This window comes from Leucoraja erinacea, chromosome 2, assembly GCF_028641065.1.
Source record: "Leucoraja erinacea ecotype New England chromosome 2, Leri_hhj_1, whole genome shotgun sequence".
NCBI lineage: Eukaryota > Metazoa > Chordata > Chondrichthyes > Rajiformes > Rajidae > Leucoraja > Leucoraja erinaceus.
The window spans coordinates 47,776,945-47,790,438 of NC_073378.1; the positions used below are offsets into that span (position 1 = coordinate 47,776,945).

Consider the following 13,494-nt stretch of genomic DNA (forward strand, 5'->3'; position numbering starts at 1 on the left):
ATAGATTAATTTTTGGTTCTACCAAATGCAGCAGCTGTTCTGTTTCGCAAACAACAAATCAGATCAATGATAAACTCATCTTTTCTTAGTGAAACATTTAATAGGAGAAAAACAATGAAAATTCCCTTGCTTTTACAATACAGTTTAATCATTAATATCTGTCTGAACAAATAAGCTGAAACTTGGAATCTCTTCTAAGCAATCTTGGTTAACGTATTGTGTTCAGAAGGATTCTGGAGTGACAACCTAGAATAAATGTTAGATGAAGAAATGAAGTTGTTTTGTTGTTAAAGAATTCACTATGGCACGTAATCATGTTCTGTGACAGCCATTATCCAGCTCTATATAAATAAAAGCGTGGGCAAATATACAGATCAGAATAAAAACTACACAACGTACCATTATGGGATATGAAATTGGGAGTATACACGCCCAAACATAGTATGACTGCAAGAAAATTTCACATTCCCACCGTGACCAGTTTACATTGATCCTGGTAGCAACAGCAAAAACAAGGGGTTGGACAGGCTAGTTGCAGGAAGATTATTCCCGATGTTGGGGAAGTCCAGAACAAGGGGTCACAGTTTAAGGATAAGAGGGAAGTCTTTTAGGACCGAGATGAGAAAAACATTTTTCACACAGAGAGTGGTGAATCTGTGAAATTGTATGTTTCTATGTTTCTAACATCTAATATTGGATTGACTCAGAGAAGAATTGAGCTTTTGGAGGGGAGGCAAGATTGGAAAGGGGATGATTTGATGCCATAGTGAAAATGGCCCTGAAAATAAGGCATCTAATGGCATCAATAGTGAGCAGATTTCAACTCAAAATTCTTTTGGCTTCTTAGTCCTGGAAGGGGAAGGTGGTAACTCTGCCTTAATGGGTCCTTGGTGAACAAAGAAACAGGGAAAAGATACAGCTAGATTTAAATGTAAGTAAATAGATGATTATAATGGGTAAATTCAATCAAGGGATGTAAAGAAAGAGAAATGAAGAAAAAGATTAGTTTGAGAAAGGGGAAAAGGACAACAAAGTGGAAAGGAGATTTTACTTCGGAGTCACGTGAGTGACTACGTGAAGAACCCTGCCCAGTGCGCAGGTGCGGCATTATCGTCCAGCTGTGCACACGCGGCCCAGCGGGAGTCGGGCGCTCCCGCAAACCAGCCTGAAATAAGGAACGTTAGGTAAGTACCTACCTTAATCGGGCCTTGTGTTTTTTGCTCCAGGGGGAGCAAAGCAGCAGAGGAAGCGGCCCCCGTTCGACTTCAGCGAAGGAGCCGACAGTGGAGGGGGATAGGCGCAAACGGGACCGCACACGCTGCGGACCACTGACAGGGAGCTGCGCTGATGCCGGTCCGCTGAACAGCTGTTCGATTAACAGCAGCGGACCGGAGGGAAATTTAAAACCCGACCGGCACCCCTGCAGACTCCTGACAAGGAGAATCGCCGCCCGGGAACCGCTAAAATGCCGCCCAAAAACGGCAGGCAGCCTCTAACACAGGTAAGACAACCTTACCAAAAATACAGGTTCTACAGGAATCAACTTTCCTCCAACTCTGGAACAGGCTGGAGACAGCAAAAACAAGTATGTCTGTCTCCCCAAGCCAGAGGAGGTCATGGAGCTAAAAACCTCCAGGAAAACGAGGGGTCACTGGCTGAATGCCAAGGGAGCTAACACTCCTACCCCAGTGCTATTGCACTAGCCATCTCCCTTGTCGAGGGATTGATGGGACAACGGAGGTAGGGCATATGCCTCCTCCACAGAATTTACAGCACCCCCTTTTTGCTCCCTCTTTATTCGAGGCTAGCTAAGGAGGCTAGGGCTGGGCTGGCTTAAACGCTGGGCAGGCGGACGAGAACAGGAGTATGCCAGGGGAGCAGGATCAGGAAGAGCTGCTGGGTGTCGTGGGCCACTATATGGCACCTCCACGCGCAGGAAGACTACTGGAACCCAGATGGCAGCCAGTATCAACCATCTTTCCAACAAAGCCCTGCAGGAGAAGGCCTTTCTAGAGGTCAAATCTGCAGGCAGCTGGGTCAGCAGACTCGCAGTCAAGAGCTAAAAAAGCAGCGAATTCTGAAGCTCCTAACACCGAAAATCACCGCCTTTGCTCGTTCCATGGATCATACTCACCTGGCAGGCGACGCCATGATCACCAAGGTGGTTCTCCCAGGACGAGGCTATCCCATTGCACTTCGAGTGTGCTGACGCCTACGATGTTCCCAAATGCGGGATACTCGACTGCCATTTGTGGCATATAAGACCTGCCCTCAACCCCAAATATGCGGGGCTATGCAAAACCGCTGCAGCGGGAAGAGAGGCAGCTAAACCTGTGCGCCTCATGAGGGCAGGCCCGGGAACGAGCAGGACATCTCATCCAACACCCAGCTGGCAGCACCCCTCGGCATCCACCAGTCAACACCCACATCCAAGGACTGGTGAAAGCTCGGGGCCGCTGCTTATTACCCCCAAAGGTCTTTTTAGACAGGGGCCCAGAGCGGAACCGTTGGAAGATGCGCCGCCCCACCGACAGCACCAGCATACCAGCAAAACTGAGCCTTCATGAAAAAACAATGAACATGGAGGTAGGTAGTCTGGTTCCTCCCAGTTTACACAACATAAGGGTGCTCTACTAACTGCGGGTGGGGGGGGGGGGGGGGGGGGCATTTACACTTGTTGAAAGAAGCATGGGGTGCTGTCACAAATAACAAATATATACTCAACAGTATTAGTGGATAAAAACTTGAATTCAAATTGGGCATATTACCACCAGTTCAGCAATGCGCCCATAGGGCTTTTTCCCTCTAAGAAAGAGAAGCGAGAAGGTCAAGCTGAACAAGAAAGGCTCATTACAAAAGGGGTCATGGGAAAAAACCAAACATGAACCATTGGAATTTGTATCGAATATATTCACCAAAACTACAAAAGATGGTGAATGTAGCATCATCATTGACCTAATATCACTAAATAAATCTGTTGAGTATATACACTTTAAGATGGAGACGTTTTGTCACTGCCAGACATCTGATCTCCAAAGGATACTTTATGGCAAGCATTGATATGGAAGATGCATACTATCTTATACCCATACACAAGGATCATTGTAGATACCTAAAATTTATCTGGATGGGGCAACTATGGGAGTATAGAGCATTCCCAATGGTCTAACCTCAGCCCTAAACTAATTACAAAAATACTAAAAATAGCCATGAAAATATTAAGAAAACAAGCATAATCATGGCATATATTGGATGATATCCTCATATTAGGAAAAACAAAGGAATTAGCTGTGGCAGCAGTTTCTAACTATGAAACAGCTCCTTAAAACACTGAGGTTCATCCTACACCCAGATAAACCAAAATTGAAGCCGTTAACTACCATGGATTATCTGGGCTTTAATATCAATTCTATCCATATGACTGTTACTTTGCCAAGGTGCTCGGGTCACTATAATCAAATCATGAATGTACCCACTGAAGCTATATCAGAATTACAGTGGTGGGCAGACAATGTTTGGCACAGTTTCAGCCCTATTATTATCACCAATCCTAACTTGGTTATTAAAAACCGATGCCAGTGCTTTAGGCTGGGGAGCAACTAACTCCATATCCAGCACAGGTAACAGATGGACCAATTCAGAATCATCGTTACTACACACACTGGGCATCAACTATTTGGAATTGGTGGTTGCCTATTGGGTTAAAAGCATATGCATTTCAAATGCAGCACGTGCATAAACGGTTACGGATTGATAATACTATGGTGGTGGCTTATATTAACCATATGGGGAGCATAAAATCATTACTGTGCAACAAATTGGTCAAACAGATCTGGCAATGGTGTGTCAAAGACATTTTTAACTATCGGCTGCCTATCTCCTAGGTAAGCTAGAACACAGTGGGAGACACCACGTCACGGGGGAAAAATTCATGATAACATTGAATGGATGTCAAACCCAAAATATCTGCTAAAGGTATTAAGCAATTTGAACGCCAGATATCAATTTGGTTGTAACAAGACGGAATCACCAGTAACCTATGTGTGTGACTTAGGAACCAGATCAGAGGCAGCAGCGGTAGATGCCTACACGCTGGATAGGGGGAATTCTGCTTTGCTTCCCTCCCTTCTGCCTCATCAGTCGGGCACTTCGCAATACAGATGGAATCTGCCACTGGGATATTGAAGGTGCCCGACCGGCCTACATAGCCATGGTTCCCAGTTCATCACGACATGGTGGTCGAGTCACCTATGGATTTCCCTAGTGGACCACGGTTGTTTGCTCACCCAGTATCAGGCATAAGCCACCCATGCCATAAAAATGAACCATTACCACCATGTCGGCATCCCTGCGAACAGTCACCAAGAGTAAACATGGAAAAAATACTGCTACGACGCAGGGACAACATACGAAACTACTCAACCACTGACATATTGGAGTTCCTGGACCATCTACACCATGATGAAAAGGTGAGTTACAGTGCCGTAAATACAGCACGAAGCGCCCTGTCTGCTTATCTAAAAACAGCAGGACAGCAGAGCATGGGATCCCATCCACTGACGATAAAACTTATGAAGGGCATTTATAATAACAAGCCCCAAAACCCAGGTATACCCATGTATGGGATATCAGTGTGATATTGACATATCTCAGAGAATGGCACCAGCTAGATCCCTCAGCCTTGCACAATCTATGTTAAAAACGCTCATGCTTATGGCTCTCGTATCTGCTCACAGAGTCCAGTCACTCCATAAAACTAGACTGGATAACATGGTGATCACCCCAGACCGCATTACGTTCATTATTCTAGGTCTGGTAAAAACCTAAGCGACCAGGAACGCCCAATTCACTGGTGGTATTCCAGGCCTACCCACCAGAGTCCAGGTTGAGTGTGGTGACCCATCTACAACAATATATAGACACAACCCACAATCTTAGAGGGAGAGGAAAAGCCTATGGGTCAACCACAAGAAACCCCAAGATGGGGTAACGAGCCAAACCACTTCAAGGTGGCTCAAACAGGTACTGAAAGCTGCCGGAATAGATAATAATACATTTAAATCCCATTCCACTAGGGCAGCATTGATATCAGCGGCTGAACGAATGGACATCCCGGTTGACCACATTCTCAATACGGCAGGATGGTCAAGGGAAACGACGTTCAGAGCATTTTTATTGTAAACCGTTGATAAGCCTGATTTAATTGCAGACAGAATATTACAAACTGCAAATATTTAATTTAAGCTCAGGGGAGCTATTTATGTTCTTGTTAACAAATACCTTTCTGTTTCTTGAGAAAGCAGATCCATTGGTTGATTACGATAACACTTCCTCCCTCAAGAACTTCGGCAGTGAGTGAAATAAAAACCGTTACACGGTTTGAAATCACAGACCTTTGAAATCTTCACGTTGTCACTCACGTGACTCCGAAGTAAAATAGTAAGATTAAACGAGTACTTGCCAGTACGAAGTTTGATCTGTATTTTATGAGGAGTTACGATGAGGGATTACGTGCCCTCCGCTCCCACCCTCATTATATAGATCAAACTAATAAACTGATGTCTCACTGATCTTTACTATGTTTACTTCAATATTGTGTCTATCTGTGATTCCACACTGCTGCTTCGAAGTATGCCGCACCTGCGCACTGGGCAGGGTTCTTCACGTAATCCCTCATCGTAACTCCTCATAAAATACAGATCAAACTTCGTACTGGTAAGTACTCGTTTAATCTTACTATTAAACACAAGATGACACTAAAAGAGTTTCTCTGCAAGTTGATACTCATTATTAATGATGTGCATGGCTCGGTTTTATTTCTTTCTCTGCAAATTATGTAAGGTGGAATTTGATGTGGATCACAGGATAGACATACCTGCTTGCCTTGCCTCCTGACAGGCAAAGTACATTTCCTCTTTTAACTCTTCATTTTCACTTGCTATGGCTTCACCAACAGCGACAAATCTTCCAACAGCCAAACTCACTGCTTGCCCGACCCGTTGAATTGCTCGCCAAGTTTTCTCTGATTTCTTTGGTTTTTCTTTGTGATTGATAAGTGTTGTAATCTACAGCCAATGAAAAAGAAGATTCAAGCAATTAGGTTTTAAAATCTTCCACAGATATTATTAATTCTTGTAATTATTTATCTGGATCAATGGTACAGATTAAAAGTTGAAGTAGAAAAATACATATTAGGAATGGCAGTGTGGAGGCTTGAATGATATATGCAAAATCAGATGCACTTCTAATCATTCCTCTAATGAATGCAAAGTGTTAGAATATTAAAAATATCAACTTGATAATAGTAGCAATGAAATCTAAATAGTGGAGCAACAATGAACATTGGTAGTAGCATACATGGTGTACCTCACCGCGTTGCAGGGATTTAACTTTTTCACGAAAAAGTATTTTTCAAACTTCTAATGATTTGATTAACAAACGCTGAAATTATTTTTTCACCCACAGATCTTCCCTTTTCTTCTCTCTGCTCCAACCTCTCTCTCTGCAACTTAAAATGTGTATCTCTATTTACAATTCTAAAACATTATCCAGCACATAAAATCTGTTTTTCGCTCCTAGGACATTGACTGAACATGTTGCTGATTATACCCAGCATTCTCTGTTTTATAGGAAATAATTGGTCTCAGCCACAAAGGCTGAGCTGTTTCATCTCTCACCCATTTAAAGTTATTGAATCTATTCAAAATGACGGAAGATAGTGTAGAAACCTTGTTTTGAGTTTTCTTTTGTATAAAATTATTGAGTTTATAAAATGAGCAGAACCAATAACACAGTGGCACAATAGTTTTACAAAGGAGTTTACTATCATTTAAGTGGAAGGGAATATTTACCAACAAAAAGAGGTTGTATAAACTGTCCAAAGTATGTAAACTGCCTAAAGCATGCAAACAAAGAGAATCAACACACCACTAAATACTTTATGAATTACTACAGATACACTGAAGAAAATAAATCGACTGGTTGACGGCATCAAGGCCTAGTAAAGCAATCTCAAGCCACAGGAACACTATAGGCTGCAGAGAGTGGTGGAGTCAGCCCGTCCATCACCTCCACACCTTCTAAAGCATCTACATGAGGTGCTGTCTAAAAAAGGCATGGTCTGTCATCGAGGATACCCATCACCCGGGCCATGCTCTCTCTCGCTGCTATCATTCAGCAGGAGGTATCCCACACTACCAGGCACAGGAATAGCTACTTTCCTACTGCTATCAGGTCCTTGAATCAAGTGGACAACCCTAATCCTACCTTGGCAACAGAACACTACAGATCAGCTCTTACACCACCATGGACTTGCTTTGTTCTAATATCATGTTCATGCAGTCTTTTTCTTTTCATGTTCATGAATGGTTCATGTATGTTTCATGTTTTATGCATTGCCCAAGTCGGCTTTTCACTGTAGGTTTTTCACTGTACTTGTACATCACATACTAGCGACATGGCAATACTTTCCACTTGACGCAACTTGACTTAATAAGTCTTGGCATAAAGGGTATAGTGTTAGAAACTTCATGCAGCATTAGATCTCATCAATTCTCCAGTTCTCATTTGCATTAGTTCTCACCATATCTCAATGTATTATTTACAAGAGGATTATTTTTTAAACAATGATCATGTCGCAAATTAACGATAAAAATCATCACTGTATATCCAACTTTATATATACATTATTTTATGTGTGCATGCTGAGGTGCCATCCTGCCTCTCAAATACTCCAACACTACTTGGTTTGATTAGTTTTTAGACATTACTTATCTCTATTTGCTAGTTATGATGTACATACAGCTGAAATACAGGGTATTTTTTAGCATTTTTTTGGTTTTCAGATTACTAGCAACTGGTCCTTGTAATCTACTGGCTGGAAAAAAATTAGAGAACTTTGGTTCAATTGCAATTCTCCACTACGTCTGGATCCTAACCCAAAACGTTGCCTATCCATGTCCCCTAAAGATGCTGTTTGACATGCTGAGTTACTCCAGCACTGTGACTTTTTTTGTAAACCAGTATCTGCAGTTCCTGGTGTCTGCAATGCTCTACTATCCAGTTAACCAAAGATAGATACAAAAAGCTGGAGTAACTCAGCGGGTCAGGCAGCATCTGTGGAGAAAAGGAATGTGACATTTTGGATCGAGACCCTTCTTCAGACCCTCATGTCTTGTTTCACAAATACTAAGATGAACATCTGACCATCATACAGTGAATCATATTTGATTACTTTCTTGCTGAATAGTTCTTTCATTTAAGATTTGAAAATTGCTGCAAAATTGTGAAACAGGATTAATGTTACAAAAAACCCAATTAATGTTAATATCTGAATAACTTTATCTTTTGTATGTCATTAACATCAACAAATATATATATATATATATATATATATATAAACAAAATGATCCTCAGCCTCTGTTGCTGCCAATTTCACCTCCAACACCATTAACTGAAGATCAACAAAATATGCCTGGGGTGAAGAAAGGTGGAGGATATGGAAAAGCTTTACTCCACCTCGGAAAACAGTTAAACAAATGGTAACACTAAAACAAATTGAATAGATCTTTTTCTGGGTTGAAATATTGTCTCAACAGTCTGACAAGTCAAAAATTGAACTGGCATCTTCGAAAGGCCATATAATGCAGAAACAAAGCAAACAAAACATACACATTTCAGAAATGCCCTCACCACTGTCTCTTCACCTTATCTCTGCATTTTGAAACATCCAATTAGAAGACTGGTGCCCTTTCAGAAGCAGATCTGAATAAAGGCCAAAAACTTACTGACACGAAAGATTGTATCATTAGAAAATACTACAAGATAGAAAAAAATGCAAACTCTTAATAGAGTAAAATAATACCAATAATAAGGTAATGTAAATACAATTTAGCAATCATTTTCAGGCATCACATGCAGAAGGGATTGAAGATTATCCTGATTTTAATTAACTTTTTATAACAATTCAGTACAAATGTTATTCTGCTAAACACTTTAACATTTGTTAGTAATCTAATAATGGATAATAATGGAAAACAATGTGATCGACTATTTCAACACTTAAGCCTGAAGCCCTTTTGCGAACAGAACAAAGTTAATATGTTGACTGTGAAAAAAGTGCCAACTGAGACTTTAAAAAGAATACATTAATTTGTAATTATTTATTATCTAGCTTTCATTTATTTGTAATTGCAGTTTTTTAACAGGTAGTTTTAATTAATTTTCAAGAAAATTGTTCCTTTTTAAAAAAAAAAACGTAGCTCAAGCCGGAAAATTTAGTACATGCGTATAATGGACATCTTTGAGATGATTTTTTTTTAAGACAATTCTGGTCTTCTGACATGTTTTACCCTAAAAGTTCTGATCAGCAACCTCAAGTATGTTAGAATATTTTCAATCCACCATTATGTTTATGGCTTCCGATCTTAATTTGCATATGGATACAATTGTTTTAAGTAACTTTGTTGCAGGGTGAGGACAGAGAGAGAACATATACACAAGGCAATATGCTCTCTGATTAGTTTAATTTAGAGATACTGCAGGAAAACAGGCCCATCTGCCTACCAAGTCTATGTCGACCATCAATCACCCATCCACACTAGGTCTAAGTTATCTCTCTTTCCACTCCCTGCACAATAAGGGCAATTTTCAGAGGCCAATTGAATCTTTCAGTATATAATTCTTGTCCTGCCTTGCCCTTGCCCTTGGAAACAAATCCAGAACTTCACCAGAAATAAAAGTTAGTATCAGCAAAATTAATTATAAAGTTTAAAAAATGTTGTTAAACTCAGCTGGGTCAGTAACATTCGGAAAGCAAATCCAAAGTCTCCTATGACTCCCATGCCTTCATATTTCATTGGATGTATATAATGGCTGGAACTCAAAGTGGTAGGGGTTTATTTACAACACAGATGATTAACAATTTAAATTATTAATCACAGTGCAAACTGAGCATTCCAAACTATTTGCAAAATCATGACATTCCCTGAGACAGTTGCACGGAGCATCTGTTGTTCAGTAGTATCACAATATAAATACACAACCGCTACCAAGAGACCAACGTGTTCCATAGTTAACCATAATGCTCAGTTTCTGGAGTGAACTGTTTTGAAATGGCCTTGCAAGCTATGCTGTAGTACTGAACTGCAATGAAAAGAACATGATATATTTCAGATGACAGCCTTATAATGTCAGAGTCACATAGCACGGAAACAGGACCATCAGGCCGACTCGCCCACGTCGAGCATATTACCCATCTACTTCTATACTATGACGAGTACAGGAAGGAAATAGAGGGTTTTAAGACAACGGCCTCACCATCAACAAGTGCAAAACAAACAAGCTGATCATTGGTTTCAGGTAGCAGGGTGGAGTACTCGCCCCAGTTGTACAACTCGGATCCTCCAGTGTAAAGAAGATCATATTGTGAGTACAACACACAATACACTAAATTGGAAGTATTGCGAGTGAATTGCTGCTTCACTTGGAAGAATTGTGTAGGTCCCGAGATGGTGGAAAAAGGTGAAATAAAATAGAGATGGTTGAAAAATTCAAATTCCTTTGAGTCAATATCACCACCAACTTCTTCCGGACCATCCATATTGAAGTAACGACCAAGAAGGCACACCAATACCTCTAGTCGTTAGAAGACTTAGGAAATTTGGCATGTTCCCCTCCAAATCTCAACAACTCCTACAGATGCACCATATCAAGCATTTTTCCAGATGCATCACAATGTGGTTTGGGAACAGCTCCATCTAGGATTGAAAAAAATTGCATCGAATTGTGGACCCAGCCCAGGCCATCACGCCAACCATCCTCCCTTCTATTGATTGCATTTATACCTCATGCTGTCTCGTCAAGGCCAGGGGCATAATCAAGGACGATAGCATAGTTGATAAGTTTGCAGATGACACCAACATTGGTGATATCGTGGACTGTGAAGAGGGTTATCTAATATTAGAATGACATCAAGATCAATCAGGGAAGTGGGCCAAATAATAGCAGATGGAGTTTAACTCAGACAAGTGCGAGGTGTTACACTTTGCAAATTAAACCAGGTTAGGACTTACACATTTAAGGTAGGACCATAGAGATTGTTATAGAACAGAGAGATCTAGGGGTAAAGGTACAGTTCCCTGAAATTAGAGACATGTTAGATAGTATTGAAGAAGGCATTTTGCATGCATGCCTATATCAGTCAGGGCAATGAGTACAAGAGTTGGGGCATCATGTTCCAACAGTATAGGTCATTAGTTAGAGCACATTTAGAGTATTGTATGCAATTCTGGTCACCCAGCTATAGGAAGAACATCATTAAGATGGAAAGGGTTCAGATGAGTTTTGCTAGGTTGTTACTAGTACTGGAGGGCTTGAGTTATAAGTGGCTGGATAGGCTGGGATATTTTTCCCTAGAGAGTAGAAGGCTAAAGGGTGACTTTATAGAGGTATATAAAATTATGAGGAGCATTAATAATGTAGATGGTCACAGTCTTTTTCTAGGGTAGGGGAGTCTGAAATTGGGTTATAATAAGAGGGGAACAATTTCAATGGAGATGAGGGCAATCTTCTTACACAGAGGGTAGCCGATATATGGAACAAGCTGCCAGAGTAAACTTTAGAGTGGGTACAATATATTTAGAAAGTAATGTGAATAGGAATAGTTTTAGTGGGAGGTAGCCCAAATACATACAAAAATAACTATCTCAGATAGACAACTTGGCCAGCATAAAGGAACCTTTTCGCTGCAGTGTGACTATGACTCTTGCCACGTAACTGTGTGACACTTGACACATAACACATTATATGTCGAGAAAGAATTATGCTTCTGTTCATTTCCCAGCAAATGAAAAATAATTCAACTAGAGCATTTTATTTTTTACAGGTGTGTGTGTGTGCGTGCGTGTGTATGTGTGCGTGTGTGTTCGTATATAGCAATAAAAACTCTACGGAAAGATTCAACCTGCATGTTGCTCAAATTACTTAACTTTTGCAGGAAAATTCCTCCCATAGTTAATCTTTCAATTGTCCAATATCCTTTGATCGGCCAGTAAAAGAAGTTAAGAGATTAAGCAGATTATAAAATCATTCAGAACACATTGAAAACAGTGGAGCTAACAAATCTGGCAAATGTCATTCATTGTGACAAATTGCTTTTATGCTTTACAATGCAACTCCTGCTTACAAAATTAATTCCATTGAACGAATATAGATCAATATGTCTAATTGTATTTTCACTGCTGCTATTCATAAATATTGAACCTATTCTTTTTATGAGGGATTTCAGCAAGTAGAAATGAATTAGAAAAAATGCATCCAACAATACTGTTACTTGCAAAAAGTCATTTACTGTGGTGAATATAAACCCATTCTCACTTTACACAAAATGATCAGATGTTATCAATGTAATTGTGAGATGATGATACCACAATATTTCATGCATTTATAAAAATGCAATAAACAATATTTCACTAATATAGCTGGAACAAAAGTTCTGAAAACGAAACTCTAAACAGCAGGAATAACAGAATAGTTGTATTTGTCTATCATGATTGATATTTTCTAACAACATGAGATCGTAACCAGGACGTTCAGTGCCATATCAATCGGTTTGCAGAGCAATATGCCAACAATTTTGGTTGTAGGATTGTTGTCTACTATTTCAGTGGTACCCAAAGCTAAAGATATTGACTGTTACCAATTAGCTTTACAAAAGGATTTAAAAAAAATTATATTACGCCACCACAAAGAACTAGAAGGAAAAAAGATAATCTTTGGTCATGGGAACAGTGAAGAACCAAGCAGCAGGAGAACTGTTGATCTTCATGGGAATGTTGGTGAATAAGCCGAGTTTTAAAGTGGAAGGTCAAATGTCAGAAACAGTCGAGTGAGGACTTGGAATCACTTGTAGAGTTATCCAGCACAATAAGTGGATTTTCACCCCAACATGCTCATGCTGACCAAGATGCCCCATCTACGCTAGTCCCACCTGCCCATGTTTGGCCCCACACCCTCTAAACCTTTTATAGAAACATAGAAAATAGGTGCAGGAGTAGGCCATTCGGCGCTTCAAGCCTGCACCGCCATTCAATATGATCATGGCTGATCATCCAACTCAGTATCCTGTACCTGCCTTCTCTCCATACCCCCCCGATCCCTTTAGTCACAAGGGCCACATCTAACTCCCTCTTAAATATAGCCAATGAACTGGCCTCAACTACCTTCTGTGGCAGAGAATTCCAGAGATTCACCACACTCTGTGTGAAAATGTAGGATAGAAAAATTCCTATCCATGTAGCAGTCCAAATACCTTCTAACCAAAGTCAGGGCTGAGAGACAGAAAGAAGGAAGTTCCAGTCAGTGAATGTTGTGAGCCGAACCTGTTCAGCGAGGCCGGCTTTAAACTGTACATCTATAGAAACACAGCACTGTTAATACCTGGTGGAGCTGACTGTGTGTAACAAGAGATGTGCTTTGGAAAAATGTGACCCAGAT

At 40.5% G+C, this 13,494-nt stretch overlaps 1 protein-coding gene and 1 pseudogene across 1 annotated transcript in view; one reads left to right on the forward strand and one right to left on the reverse strand.

Annotated features, from left to right (window-relative positions):
* The window catches only part of ctnnal1 (catenin (cadherin-associated protein), alpha-like 1), a 312,118-nt gene that overhangs the window by 153,291 nt on the left and 145,333 nt on the right, over positions 1 to 13,494 (reverse strand). The window contains exon 2 of the mRNA XM_055656355.1: positions 5,876 to 6,065. Within this exon, the coding sequence (XP_055512330.1) occupies positions 5,876 to 6,065 (190 nt within the window). The remainder of the gene's footprint in view (positions 1 to 5,875; positions 6,066 to 13,494) is intronic.
* On the forward strand, positions 2,127 to 2,275 carry LOC129716494 (U1 spliceosomal RNA; annotated as a pseudogene).